The sequence below is a fragment of the Ctenopharyngodon idella genome, chromosome 10, assembly GCF_019924925.1.
Source record: "Ctenopharyngodon idella isolate HZGC_01 chromosome 10, HZGC01, whole genome shotgun sequence".
NCBI lineage: Eukaryota > Metazoa > Chordata > Actinopteri > Cypriniformes > Xenocyprididae > Ctenopharyngodon > Ctenopharyngodon idella.
Genome location: NC_067229.1, coordinates 24184436 through 24200276, shown reverse-complemented (window position 1 = coordinate 24200276; position 15841 = coordinate 24184436). Strand labels below are relative to the sequence as shown.

General features: G+C 37.9%; 1 protein-coding gene across 2 annotated transcripts in view; it reads right to left on the bottom strand.

The window, feature by feature from the left end:
* Positions 1-701: 701 nt before the first annotated feature.
* Positions 702-15841, bottom strand: part of megf10 (multiple EGF-like-domains 10) — a 62362-nt gene continuing 47222 nt past the window's right edge. For both annotated transcript variants that reach the window (XM_051908808.1, XM_051908810.1), the window contains exons 14-25: positions 14333-14479; positions 14088-14222; positions 13741-13869; positions 8845-8973; positions 8577-8705; positions 8340-8468; positions 7860-8087; positions 6733-6848; positions 6123-6246; positions 5760-5804; positions 5303-5509; positions 702-1972 (exon numbers count right to left, since the gene is read on the bottom strand). In XM_051908808.1, the coding sequence (XP_051764768.1) occupies positions 1806-1972; positions 5303-5509; positions 5760-5804; positions 6123-6246; positions 6733-6848; positions 7860-8087; positions 8340-8468; positions 8577-8705; positions 8845-8973; positions 13741-13869; positions 14088-14222; positions 14333-14479 (1685 nt within the window). In that variant the 3' untranslated portion in view covers positions 702-1805. The remainder of the gene's footprint in view (positions 1973-5302; positions 5510-5759; positions 5805-6122; positions 6247-6732; positions 6849-7859; positions 8088-8339; positions 8469-8576; positions 8706-8844; positions 8974-13740; positions 13870-14087; positions 14223-14332; positions 14480-15841) is intronic.

Genomic DNA, 15841 nt, shown 5'->3' with positions numbered 1-15841 from the left:
GTTGCAAATGGGATAAGGTTAGGGTGTATTACAGTACAGCAACATAAAACCATTTATCAGAACCTGAATAACGTTAATCGACGATGAGTTCGTTACACATTTCAATGTGATTCAGAATTACTTGTTTGCAAAACGGACTTGAGAAGATGACGGGGAGAAAATAGACTAATGCTGCCTTTACATGCTATAGGAAATTTAATAATTCCCACTTCTGAAGTCGTGATTACGAGCTTATCGCATTCAAGTTTCGACATGAGAGGGCGTTCATGTACAATTTTTTACCTACTAGAGGATTTATATTTACGATATTTCCGAGAGCACGTGTAGGCAGCATCAGTAACACTGGTTAATCTACTCTAAAGACATTTACATTAGTTTAGCAAAATGAGGCTATTTAATCATTCTTCAGTGATTAACTGAGAATATGCTTACTAAGATACATACAGAAATGATCAAATCAATAACAAAGAAATTACTTATAACTAAAGCTTGTCTAAATATGTTAACTTGGCAATTCGTCATTTTAACTAAAGCTTGCCTAAATATGTTAACTTGGCAATTCGTCATTTTATTGTTAATTTGGATATATACAGGATATTTCAGCTAAAAATGTAAAATATTAGGCTACATTCAAAGTAGAAAGAGAAGGTTAGCAGAGAGGAGATATTCTGGTGCTCTTTTGGGAAGAGAAATATTACACATTGTGCAACTGTGTGCATTTATTTAAAAAATCACGAGAAAAGCAAAACAAAGATACAGTTTTAAGATACATACAGCACACACTCATACACACTCAGTTGTTTTTGGAATCAGTATTATTAATTTCTTTGTGTGGCATATTTAGTGAACTGAAATGAAATAAAATAAAATAAACAATTGTATGGAAAACATAGTATACCGAGGTCCAGTCAGTAAAGGATGAGTCTTCACTGCTTGTCCTGCTCTGAACAATATTGGTCAAGTTATAAAGGAATTTAGGAATATGTTACATTTTTAAAGCAAGTAAATGCAATTAATAGAAGAACTGGTACTATGTACAGTTTTTTACAATTAAAGTTCAGGCTCAGAGTGCTTTAAGACTCATAAAACATATGAATGTATGTCCTAAATACTCCAAAAATGTACTTATATCAAACTGTCCCCATCACATCATCTTTAAGATTTGTCTTTCTTTGCAAAAGTCCAGCTTTAGCTTTAGCTTTAAAACTATAAAGTACTACACACTATAAAGTATTTGTCCTTCATTTCAGTGATCAAGTTTTATAGAACTAAAATCAAAAGGCGCAAGCCAAAAAAATTATGTTAATGTTGAAATTTGTAACTGTAAACTATATGGGAAGCTGTCAATATAAATACAGTGTCAGTGCTTTAACAGGGCATGACAACCTTTGGTAAACCTGAAATACTTTCGGACAAAAAAAAAAAAAAATAATAATAATAAAAAAATTAATCAACAGAAACATTGAGCCGACAGTCTGGTCTCAATAAACATTACTAAATATCATACTAAATATCATAATGAAAGAAACAGAAAACTGTAATTGGGAATAATCTGACATATATCTTATCAGAAACATTGAGGATTGTCTTGTATTTGTGTGATATGTGGTTATTAATGAATGGAATGAGCCGTTTTTGCTCACATGAATTGAGCTGAATATTGGGAATGTTTACTATTCAAGAACTATTCAAAATTGCAAGCCAGAAGTAATTAAGAACTTTTATAATGATGAATGACAACAATAACAGCAATAAAATTGTTAATGGAATGCTGTGGATGATCCGTTAATGAAGTCTGTGAGCATCTATTTGCTGTCTGTGTCCTCATGGGGCGAGGGGCTGCTGTCTCTCGTGGGCAGTAGGTCATAATGACATGGGATGTGGCTGTTCTTTGGTAGGTCATATGGATCTTGACAAAACGGCCCATTACAGCTGTTGTTAGAGAGTGTGTGAACAGAACTGATGGTCGGCTCTGGAAAGGGAAGAATACAGGTTCAAACTGTTTGCAATAATGAGCAGTCACATGTCTTGTGTGCATGGTATTTGAGGTTATATATTTTTTTCTCACTAAATATTTATAAATACCAAAAATCAGTTGTGACAAAAACTCAACAGTTCAAATTCCACAGGTAAGTCGAGTCCCACTGTGGGAAAACCAGCGACTTCAACACAGCGATGTGAAAAACCAGTAATGAAGTAAAAAAAAAAACTATTAAAATATTGAAAAGATGATAAAGCAATAATATAATAGGGCTACATTTAATATAATTTAATATCAAAGGTGCTCAGCCACCAGAGATGCAGATGGCATATGGAAGAATACTAGAATACAGTATCTTGATTATAGGATGTTTCCTATTGGTTTGCTGCAAAATATGAATATGCAGAAGTGCCACGGATCACTCTAAGTCTGCTGGCACATTTGCTAGCACATATTTGTGCATGGCAGGATTCACTGCTCTTCTTTGCATCAAGACAAAATACTGATGTAATTAGAAAATAACAGTGTAGATGAGATATATACACAGTTTCAATAATTAAAGCCTTTAACATGCTCAGGCCAATATAACTAAATAGAAGAAAGTATTGTTAGTCTTTAGAACTTAGTTTGCCATTTGTGTAACATTAAGATCCTATAGTGAACAGCTTCGTGCTGTGGTTTGAGTAAAAGAACCTAAAAAAGTAGCAAAAAAGAAGATTCATTAAACGATTTTTCTTCTTAGAAAATGTTAATATCTTACAGCGGTTTTTCTTATCTTTGTGATTTCTTGTATTGTTGTCATTGTTTTTTTTAATCAAAACTGTTTAATTAGACAAAAACAATGACCATAAAACAAAAACTGTAAAAACTAACACTGAAAGAGTGACTTCACAAGCATTTTATCATACAACAGCCAAAAACTCTGGTAGTACCAATATGCCATGTTTGAAGATGCTGGAGCAGAAGAAAGAAAGCCGAACAAAAGTGTGCTGTGATTAGAGTTGTAGTTCATGTGATGATGGAAGAGTTGTGTCTTGTGTCGGTCAGTGGAAGATGAGAGTTATGAGAGAGACTGTAGTCTGACTGGAGCTGACTGATGTATAGCATTCAGTGATGTGTTTTGAGTTGGTGAGAAGGTTTCCTAAGAGATCTGTGTCAGTCAGATTCTTCCTTGATGAGCTAACAGTGCTTCTGCTCTGATCTTTCAGCTGGAAAGTGTCATTAGAAAATGAGTTTCCTCATCTCCAGTGAGGTTAATGCAAAGCCTGTGACAAATGGTCCAGGGTGCGGGCTGACAGCCGCAACAGCCCCGATTATAATGTATGTGCACGTTCTCCAGCTGACATTACATGAACACAACAGCTGCTCTCAAGTGGAACAAGCTTCACTCAACACAGCAGAAGCACAGGAATCATGGTTACTCCTGCTAGCCAGGGGAAGTGATGCCTTCAGGACATACATTACACCTGTGAACAATTACAAACCCGATTCCAAAAAAGTTGGGACACTGTACAAATTGTGAATAAAAAAGGAATGCAATAATTTACAAATCTCATAAACTTATATTTTATTCACAATAGAATATAGATAGCATATCAAATGTTGAAAGTGAGACATTTTGAAATGTCATGTCAAATATTGGCTCATTTTGGATTTCATGAGAGCTACACATTCCAAAAAAGTTGGGACAGGTAGCAATAAGAGGGCCGGAAAAGTTAAATGTACATATAAGGAACAGCTGGAGGACCAATTTGCAACTTATTAGGTCAATTGGCAACATGATTGGGTATAAAAAGAGCCTCTCAGAGTGGCAGTGTCTCTCAGAAGTCAAGATGGGCAGAGGATCACCAATTCCCCCAATGCTGCGGCGAAAAAAAAGTGGAGCAATATCAGAAAGGAGTTTCTCAGAGAAAAATTGCAAAGAGTTTGAAGTTATCATCATCTACAGTGCATAATATCATCCAAAGATTCAGAGAATCTGGAACAATCTCTGTGCGTAAGGGTCAAGGCCGGAAAACCATACTGGATGCCCGTGATCTTCGGGCCCTTAGATGGCACTGCATCACATACAGGAATGCTACTGTAATGGAAATCACAACATGGGCTCAGGAATACTTCCAGAAAACATTGTCGGTGAACACAATCCACCGTGCCATTCGCCATTGCCGGCTAAAACTCTACAGGTCAAAAAAGAAGCCATATCTAAACATGATCCAGAAGCGCAGGTGTTTTCTCTGGGCCAAGGCTCATTTAAAATGGACTGTGGCAAAGTGGAAAACTGTTCTGTGGTCAGACAAATCAAAATTTGAAGTTCTTTTTGGAAAACTGGGAAACCATGTCATCCGGACTAAAGAGGACAAAGACAACCCAAGTTGTTATCAGCGCTCAGTTCAGAAGCCTGCATCTCTGATGGTATGGGGTTGCATGAGTGCGTGTGGCATGGGCAGCTTACACATCTGGAAACATCAATGCTGCATCAATGCTGAAAGGTATATCCAAGTTCTAGAACAACATATGCTCCCATCCAGACGTGGTCTCTTTCAGGGAAGACCTTGCATTTTCCAACATGACAATGCCAGGCCACATACTGCATCAATTACAACATCATGGCTGCGTAGAAGGATCCGGGTACTGAAATGGCCAGCCTGCAGTCCAGATCTTTCACCCATAGAAAACATTTGGCGCATCATAAAGAGGAAGATGTGACAAAGAAGACCTAAGACAGTTGAGCAACTAGAAGCCTGTATTAGACAAGAATGGGACAACATTCCTATTCCTAAACTTGAGCAACTTGTCTCCTCAGTCCCCAGACGTTTGCAGACTGTTATAAAAAGAAGAGGGGATGCCAGACAGTGGTAAACATGGCCTTGTCCCAACTTTTTTGAGATGTGTTGATGCCATGAAATTTAAAATCAACTTATTTTTCCCTTAAAATGATACATTTTCTCAGTTTAAACATTTGATATGTCATCTATGTTGTATTCTGAATAAAATATTGAAATTTGAAACTTCCACATCATTGCATTCCTTTTTTATTCACAATTTGTATAGTGTCCCAACTTTTTTGGAATCGGGTTTGTACTTGAGATTGTTCATACGGAGTGGATTCCCATGTGTAGTCCCGTTGAAGAAAGACTGTTCTTCCATAGAGCGGCATAGATTCAAGTAAAAATAAAAATGGTTGACTACAACTTTTAAATATTGAAACATAGTTGAGAAAATATTAGTAGTTAAGTTCATTTCTATTACAGTAATTATGTCAGCTTTGAATAACAAACAGTGAGCAGGTCTCTGGTGTTGCTGGATTTATTATTCTCTTACCAACTTCGTAGACATTTTTGTTGGCAGGGCTGGAGGCGTGTATCTCAGCATACGGTGAATCTCTGTGAGCGGGTGACTTCATCTCCACATAACCGCACTCAGAGCTCTTGGTCAACAACAGAGGAGGGTCTTTGATGGTGGCGTACGGGTTCTCTGAACTATTGAGAGAGCAGGAACTGGCATGATAGGGCACACTTTTCACAAGATCTACAGAGAGAGAGAGAGAGAAATACCCATTCACATCATCATACTGTTTAAGTATGATCAATATTCTGTCATTTACTCACCCTCATGTTGTTCCAATCCTGTATGACCAAAAAGCCTGAGACATTTTTCAAAATATCATCTTTTGTGTGCCACAGAAGAAAGAAATGCATACAGGTTTGGAACAACATGATGATGAGTAGCTTAAATGATGGCAGAATTTTTATCCCTTGCTTGCTAAATGATCTCTTACCTCGAAGTGATTTTCCCATGTAACGCCTGTCAACTCCATAAGCTCCTAATGAGAGAATCATGTTAAGACAGAAGAAGTCAAAATGATGCAGTCCTCTTGTTGACAAAGCTCACAGCAGCTATGAATGGAGCTAAAGAAGCTGATGCGGTGTGTTAGAAGACGGTGAAATGACACATTAAAGCTAGTGTTTGCACAGTGGTGGTCAGGAAATGCACAGAGATGAAAACTCATGTTTGACGAGTCATTGCAAAGCAGTTTGAAATTTAAAAAGTCCTGTAAGTTAATACGCTGGGCTACCGAACATTATTATGTCAAATGTTTTGCTGTTACGTTAGTTGTGATGATTGTTGTAGGAGAACACACCAAGCTCATTGAAAGATCCGCCCTGCTTCCAGTCAGCCGGCAGAGTTCCTGTGTGTTCAAGCAGGGAAAGCCGTTTCCTCGGCTCAGCGTTCTTCAGGTTTACAAACAACTGGTTGTTCTTCGGCTGTCAGTAAGAAGAAAATCAACAATTATAGCAAGTGTCTTTCTACAACTTTCCACATAATTCCTCAATCCTAGATATCTACAGCTGGTCAGTTTGTGCTCTAAAACCATAGGTTAGCTCAGGTATTTGCAATGTTTTTTTTTATAGAAAGGTGGTTTTGGATTTATGAGTAAAATAAGTGCCTGTGATCAACATTCCTTGAACAGATTTTTGTTTCCTATACATTTTGTACAAAAAATACACACCTAATTTTACTCATAAATCAAAAACTGCTTCTACACAAAGGCAAGGGAATCCGTGGTGAATTAGTATTCTGGGATAGCCCAAAAATTGACATCATAACTGAAAAGCTCTATTTAGCAACATTATGTTTTAAACAAGCATAAGCAGTATAAGCAGCCCAAAATATTAGTCTTTTATTTCAAGAGCTGTTCAATAATTACAGAGTCAGTTAGTAGAGTAAACCAATGAGACTCTTAATAAGACCTTTCCATAGGGCAGGTTATTGATGTGAGGCGGGCTGCTGCACTGGGTCAGCGTGTGGTAGCTGGGGTTGGAGAAATAGTTACTGTTGGGAAGGACATCAGTCTGCGGGAGCGACTCTAGAAACAGAAAATACATCACAAACAGACATACAGTAGTTACCACCCTGTCAATGGACTACTTGCACAGCTTCCGCATTCTACCTTCTATGGCTTCAGGTGTTTCCGGTGTTCTCTAACATGAATTATATTGAACCTGCTGAAACGTTCCTAAAAATATATTTTCCTTTCTAAATGTACTTTCTGAATAATAAATAAATATATTTCCTTATAACCTGCAGCAGTCCAGTGCTCATCTCATTAACAGTGTTTTTCACTTACTCTTCATATTTACCGTTTATTAATGAATTTGACTGAATAGGATTTGCTTCTGTGTGTTGGTGCTCTTTTAAAAAATTTCAATAAATGTGGTCCCTTAAAGAAATTTAACAATGTTAAACATATTTAATTAATCTTAAAAAGTACCATGTTGACAGCGCTACTACATTGAACAATAATTACGCATTTTGGCATAAACATTGCATGCAGTTCAATGATTGTCAATGAACAATGACACAAAACAATGATTAAAACATTTAATATAAATAAGTAAAGGTAAGTTCTGATGATTTCACAATCACTGCAGCTTCATGTCAGGTGATTAGTTTAACACACTGACACCTGTGTGGAAATCTTTTCATATGATTACCAGCCACTGCTTTCTCGGATCGGCTTGGGTTGGATTAATACTTCATGGTCTTTTGAGTTTGGAAAATTCTGTACACAGTGATCATCAGAATATTTTTTTTCCTGTCCTAGAAAATGTCTGGATTTTTAAACTCATTTTAAGTGGCGTTTATTCGACTAGGTGACAACAGCACTTTGAAAACTGAAAACTAGCCAGCTATATTTGAAAGAAGTGTGTCACAAAGCAAGCAGGCCATTCTGCCATAGTTTAGTCACCATGATAAGAATTATACAATAAAACATAAGAATGATTACCAGTGGAATTATGACAGTTATTCATAATATGATGTGACAACTGTAAGACTTATACAGAAAATGCATCATTACAGTCATTGTGACACTGACCTGCGATGGCGTAATCGGTGTTGGCCCTCATGGTGGGTGTGTATGTGACCGCAGGCATCGTGGAATCTTTGCCTTTCTGTTTTTTGCGGTAAATGATGAAGAGGAGGAGGAGGATGAGCACAAGAAGTACCAGGACGATGATTCCTGCAATAGCACTAATCTGATACGAGTCCACAGGCACAGCAGCGCTCGTCAAACTGTTGAGATTCCCTACAATGATCACGCCAGCTGAGAAAGACAGGAAACATCAGTGTCACACATGAGAATCTCACGTGTTCAGATGAAACCTCATTGTGTGGGTGATCACATGTGATGGAACCAGATGTCTCCCAGAATCATTGTAGCTGTGAAACCGTCTACTCTGGAAGCATCTGTATCTATTACTGATGATGGAATTATTTTGCTATTCTAAGCAGTTAACTTTCTGAAGTGCAGACATAGTGTAACGAGCAGCGTTTGTGAGTGCTAATGTAACATTACCCTGGTCACAGCGTGTGCCTTTCCAGCCGGGATTACAGTAGCAGGTGCCAGTCATGTGATCACAGGTAGAGTTATTGAGACAATCACACACCTGCCGGCAGCCGTATCCGTATGTTCCCGCAGGACATTCTGGAAGCAAATGTAACAACGCTGGATCAGATGTAGTCTCATGCATGTGCTTGAAAATATCAAAGTAATAGCTCCACTGTGTCCTGTTTTGAAACACTCTTTACTCACTCAGTTCACAGTGGCGTCCCATGAAGCCAGTGCGGCACGTGCAATGACCCGAGATATGATCGCAGTCTGCACCATTCTCACACTGGCACGCCAGCACACAATCCTTACCGTAGAAGCCCAAGGGACAGCCTGCAGGACACGAAAGCACAATGACAGGAAATGTCACGACCAATCATTACTGAATTGAGCATGACATGTGAGCACCCAGCACTGCTAGAAGCGTAGATTCAGTTTCATATCTGACTTGGAAAGAGAAAGTTGTACTCACGTTGTGTGCAGTACAGCCCCGTCCAGCCAGCCGTACACTTACACTCGCCATCATAAGCGCTGCAGAATGCCCCGTTGTGGCAGTTACAAGTTTGGATGCAGTCAGGACCCCACTGACCCGGAGGACACGCTACGGGTAAACACACATAAATACACACATCACACCTCTGCAGCTAGGGATGGGTATCATTTACATTTTATCGATACCGATACTGCTTATCGATACCAGTACTTATCGATACTGTTATCAATACTACTCTCTTTAATTTGGTGCAAAAAGACATGATGTGAAAAGATGTTATTTTATTACTGCTGAACTTTCGTACTGCAGTTTACAAATGCCTCTAAGCAAACAGAAAAAGACACATAACAAAAGCACATTTTTAAAATAAAAAGGCCCTTCTAAGAGAGAGAGAGAGAGAGAGAGAGAGAGAGAGAGAGAGAGAGAGATTTTCTCAGTACTAACTAAAGACTTATTTTAAAATGAATGTTAACTTCACTTGAGGCTGAGGCAGGGGTTGCAGTTGGAGCTGGAGCTGGGAGACGACGGAGACAGTAAATACAGCGCATTGCTTGAGGTAGATGGTGTGTTTTGTTTTGTAAATGTTTCATTATATTACTAGTGTTGCCTCCTTTGTTCACTATTACACTACTGCATATATTGCATCTGACACTGGTGTTGCTTAGTTTTGTAACGTGAGCCCACACTTTTGAACGTTTCAACCTTGCCGCCATGACTGATCGTCTGCACACAAACACACACCATGCGCATGGATATCGCACATACGTCGAGCAAACATCGGCCATCATTCAGGGACGGAAAATGACAAGCAGCAGCTTCTATTAAGAAAAGGGTTCTTACTAATAAGAAAGCTGAAGGGGGTCTGGAAATACTTTATTTTGACGATATTAGTAGAACTTTACAAGTCAATTGGCTTAAAAAAATGTTTAATTAGTTTAATTAGTAACTCCCTTTGGAACCACATCCCACACAGTCTCTTTAACCAAATAGGTGGCTTAGAATTTCTGTTAACTTGTGACTTTAATATTTCTAAACTCCCTCTTAAATTGTCCACATTCCACCAGCAAGTGCTTTTAGCCTGGAAAATTTGCTACTCACAATTTCTCTCCTCAGACTTCCTTCATTTGGAATAATGTCAATATAACGGTTGCCAATAAATCTTTATTTTTAAGGAATTGGTTTAACAGGGATATTAATCATCTTATGAAAATGTTTGATAACTATGGGAATCTTTTAACTTATGAACAATTCATGTTAACCCACAGTTTCCCTGTGCATTTTAAGGAATTTAATTCGGTTATTAAAGCTATTCCTCCTACTCTTGTTCAGCTTGTTAAGAGTCATATTCACTATAACTACAATAATGACAAAACCAAAACTAATATTAAATGGTGTTGAACTGATTGATAAAAAATGCAATGACAAACAAACAAAATTTGTACTATTTTCCAAAAACAAAATAAAATGGCACCTAGAGGAAAATTCTTTTGGAACTCTATTATTAAAATGATATAAAACTAAAACTTATATAAAACTAAAGAAATACATTTTAAAATTTTGCATACCATCTACCCTGTTAAATCAATAATTTCAAAATACTCTGATATTGATGATTTATGCTCCTTTTGTAAAAGTGAGAAAGAGTTGTTGACTCATTTGTTTTTTGATTGTAAAATTAGTTTTTTGGAGGGAATTGGCAGCATTTATTTTTTTTATTTAGTAAAGGCTAAATACTGTTTTTCATTAAAGGATATTATTGTGTACTATGAAAACAATGTTAACAAAGGTCTTGAATACACTGTTAATTTATTTATATTGCTGGCAAAATTTTATATATATAACCAAAAATGCTTAAATTCATCCCCAATGTTTAAGGTATTTTTAGTGGAATTTGATTATTTTATGTCTTCTCTGAAATTGTTAAGAAACAAAAAGTCATTAACATGTTTAAAATATTGTGATATTATTTTTTTTTTTTAGAAAAAGAAAAAAAAAGCAGCAGCTTCTAATTCGCCATTAACACCGAAGTATACGGAGATAAAACAACGCAAGTATCAATAACAGTATCGTTTGTCCTAAAGCTTATCGGTAGTCTGGTATAACCCAATTTTGCACCGGTCCAAAAAATACCCGTTCTTGGTACCCATCCCTATCTGCAGCAGTGCTGCCCAAACATCCAACTCTCCTTCAGCTGTTTTATCAGATCAGAATTAACAGCAATTATTTTAGTGAGAATGAATGCTTCAAATCTATAGAGGTGAGAGTACTGGAGGAAAGGTTTGGTTGAATTGGGTCCCACTTTATATTACTGTAGGTGCCTTTAACTGCTATGTACTAACATTTAAATTAATCATTTGATACAATGCACTCATTGTGAACATACATGTTTTTACATTGTACTTATATTTTTAAAAATACCTGCATGTAATTACAGCTGTAATTAATTTCTGTAATTACATCTGTAATTACACTGTTAAGGCTTCCCTTACCCCGTAAACCACCCTTAAACCTACCCCTACCACCAAACCTGTCCCTAACCTTCCCTATATCCCACCTCAATAGCAGCAGTGTTTTGCAATACAATATGAACACAATAAGTAAATTGTAATTTTTTTTTTGTTAGTACATAGTAAGGACACTTAATATAAGTATGACTGTGGATTGTGTTTGTGAGTGATTTTTTTATCCATTGACGAAAGAGGAGCAGTTATCAGTACTGCATTTGATGTCAAGAAAACATTGACATGAAATGAAGAGCAATGTTCTGCCGTTATAAATATTTTCTTGCGCTCCCCACTTTGGGGAAATAAGCATGATTCTACACTATCGGTCAAAAGTTTGGATGCATTTATTCAAAATTACAGGAAAACAGTAGTATTGTGAAATATTATTACAATTTAAATAACTGTTTTCTATGTGAATATATGTTAAGATTTATTTGTTTCCTGTGATCAAAGCTGAATTTTCACCATCATTAATCCAGTCTTCAGTGTCACATGATCCTTCAGAAAGCATTCTAATATGCTGATTTGCTGCTCAAGAAACATTTCTGATTATTATCAATGTCGAAAACACTTGTGCTGCTTCATATTTTTGTGGAAACCGTGATGCACTACCATTCAAAAGCCATTCAAAAAAATAAATTAATATATTTATTTAGCAAATGCACATTAAATTAATCAAAAGTGACAGTAAAGACATTTATATTGTTACAAAAGATTTCCATTTTAAATAAATAAAGTTAATTGAATTTTCTTATCAAAGAATCCTGACATTTTTATATCAGAGTTTCCACAAAAATAGTAAGCAGCTGTTTTCAGAGTAATTAATAATTGAGCACCATTAATAATTGATTATAAATGAGCAGTAAATCAGCATATTAGAATGACTTCTGAAGGATCATGTGACGCTGAAGACTGGAGTAATGATTCTGAAAATTCATTCACAGGAACAAATTACATTTTAAAATACATTAAAATAGAAAACACCGTATTCTGATCAAATAAATGTATCCTTAGTAAACATTTAAAAATCTTAATTAGTCTAAACCTTGGACCGGTAGTGTATATATACAGTAATACCAGCAGATCATGTGTATTTCATTAATGCTTCTCATTATGATCAGCAGGGGGCGCAAGAGACCATAGACCCTCAATGAGATCAAAGAGCAGAGGGCATGAAGAGTCCCGTTTAAAAAAATAAATAAATAAAATAAAAAACCTTTTTTTGTTTCTGATGCTCCTGAGTTATAAATTGGGCAAATTACTGTCTAGTGTCACTGAGCAGTCTTTATATGGACGATCCACCTACAGGAGATGAGAGTTAAATGTTCAGCTACATCAGCTGAGCAAATTAAAGAGAACTGAATGTGATTTTTCTGTCCAGATGTAGAAAGTAAAAATTTCTACATAACAAAAAAGTAGTTGTTGAAGCATGTCTTTGGGAGGATAATAAAAAACAGAAAATCTGAAATTATGTGTTTGATGAGTGCTCCCCCAACTGATTCAGGGTCAAAATCAGATCAGATCAGAGTTGGAGACCCAACAGCTGCTACAAATCCCAAATTAAGTTGTTTGAAGAGGGAAAACAACCCAGACATCAGGCTTTCCTACCAAACCCACCTGACCCCGAGATTCAAGCCTGACAGCTGCAGAACTGTGGCTGACATGAGAGAAAGTGGCTAAACAACCACAATCTCCTCAGACAGCACCTTTTATTAAAGGCCGACATTAGGTTTCTGATCATCAGGTGAGATAAAGAAATTGTTTTGTAGTCTGATCTGATTTTTGTAGTTGAGCTAAAGTTGTTGAAAATGATGCAAATCAAATAGCCCAGCACTCACATCACATACAAGCATCACTACGCTGAACTCTGAAGAACCACATTTAGTCGGTCAGAATATATTTTGGAAGATTTCCTGAAAACACAGCAAAAACTATAAAGGGCGAGACACACCAAGCGGTCGGTCATCGGCCAACATCGGGCTGTCATTGACCATCTGACAGCTCAGTTTTTGCAGTGTTCCAGGTTGTATATCCGCAATCCCATTTTTAAGTAGTGATGAACATAGACTATTGCCACCTGCTGGTATTGAGAGTCATTTTCTCTCAAGCAGACGCTGAATGTACATGCTAGTTGGCCATTGGCTCTAAGTCTTTACAGTGTGTTCAAGCGCAACTTTTTAGCCCAGACGCACACAACACAGGGCGACAACACAGTTGGCTTTCGTTGCCACTAGTTCTTTGACGTGTCACGGCCTTAAAGAAATGACTCTATATTCTACATTGAGCCTGACATAAACCTCTGATAGAGCAAGAGCTTTACAAGTTGATCATGTTTGAAAGAGCATTGAGTGAGATAGTACAGAATACTGACGCTGTGAGCAGTCACTGCCGATCCAGCCAGGGTAACACTGACATGAGCCGTCGAAGGGTTTACATGTGCCGTTATTAGTGCAGGTGCAGCTCCACGCACAGTTCTTGCCAAACCTGCCACTGGGACACACTGCAGACAGACAAACAGACAGACCAGGACATCAATACCACGGCTTGGTGAGAGAACTTGAAGAACAGATACTGGAAAATGGGAATGGAAAAGAAAAATAACCGAAAGAACAAATGGCATGCAGAAGACACACTCCCCAACTTATTAGAGGACTAATACTGCATGTAACGTTACTTGACAGTTGTACTGTAGTAGTGAATGAGAGGGGCTTTTCTTGCCTTCGTTGCAGAGCGCCCCTTTAAAACCAGGCTGACAGTCACACTGGCCGGTCACATGGTGACAGGGGCCACTGCTGTGGACGCAATGCGGACATGCCTGGCTACAGCGGTGGCCAAAGAAACCCGGAGAACAGACTGGGAGAGCGTCGGGGAAACATCAGGAGAACAGAGTGGATGAGAAAACAGACATGTCGTCAAGGGACAGACACATGAAACAGACACACGTGGTGTGTTTGAGTACTCACTGCGCTGGCAGGTGGTTCCTCTGAATCCAGGCGCGCACTCGCAAGCGCCCTCGTCGGGTGAGCATGACGCTCCATTCTTACAGTTACAGGACAGGGAGCAGTTCGGCCCCCAGCGGCCCTCAGCACACATGCTGTCACAGTGAATGCCTGTGAGAAACACACAAACACACGTTGACTGGATATTCCCACAACACACTGAGATATGTTCATAATCATATGGACATTCAAACACATGTCACACATGGACATTAGAATCACATATGACCATCTCTTTGATATACTGTTTCAGAAAACTTCACTTCTTTTACAGCATTCAAGGATTATGTCCTATATGATTTTGTACTAAGAACTATTAGATGTTCACAAGTTCACCTGCCCATCCAGTCTTAATGAAAGATGGTAAACAATTTGGCTTGCTGTCCTGGTCTCGAGCTCTGAGCAAATTAAGCTCCCAGACTATGGGATTGGATAGAAAGAGGTAGCTTGGAATAGAGGAAGAGATGAGATGGTGGAGGAATGCCAGAAAAGCTGTCGCTGGCACGGCTCAATGACTACTGCTTATATTTTATTTAACATTTAGTGTCACTGCACCTCTCTTTGGTTTTCTTTGGCCACCAGTGTAGCCAGCATTGCGTGTTTGTGAAGTGTTTGTGAAGTGTCACATGACTTCAGTCTAAAGGCCCGTTCACACCAAGGATGATAACTATAAAGTTTTAATAATCATTTCTAATTTATAAAAGTAGAGAAGTCCACATCACAACTATAATGATTATGACACAGAGGAACAATATTGTTGGAATGACTTTCAATTGAATTTTTCCTAATGAATGATAAAAATATTAACAGCCAATCAGAATCCATTCTGCATTAAAGAACTCAAGAATTTAAAGTAGCAGACAACATAACTGCAGGGTGTGCTTATAATAAACAGAACGTTATTGTGCATCGGGGTGGATGGTAATATAGTTATTGTTGTAGTTATCTTTCTTGGTGCGAACGGGCCTTAACCCACTGACCGTCAGGCTGTGTTTAACAAGCTCTGCTGTCAAAGACAAATTTTTAAACACATCTCTTCCTGTGTGTCTGTAGCTCAGTCAGTGTGGTGCACAGTGGGTGAAGTAGCTCTGTGGGAGAGTGTCATGCCAAAACATGGACAAAAGCCCTTTTGAGAGTGAGTGTGTGTTGCTAGGCGATGGGAGAATGCTGGAGATCATTCTAGTACAGCAGCCCTGAGGAAACGCTGCTGATAGCATCAGTATGCTGCCGGTGTCGACCACAACCCAGAGGAATGTGTGGGAGAGAGTATATTCTTCATGTGCATTCAACTCTGCTTGTTCATCAGTCTTCAGCCTTTCAATCAAATAGACCAAAGCCTGTCATTTTCTTCTTAAGAAAAAATTAAGATGTGATTGAGAAGAATTCTTATAGGAACATTCTTATGAACTTCTTGGAATTTATCTTAAGTACTTTCCTAACTTAAGAACATTGTTGTGAATCCGGCCCCTGGGA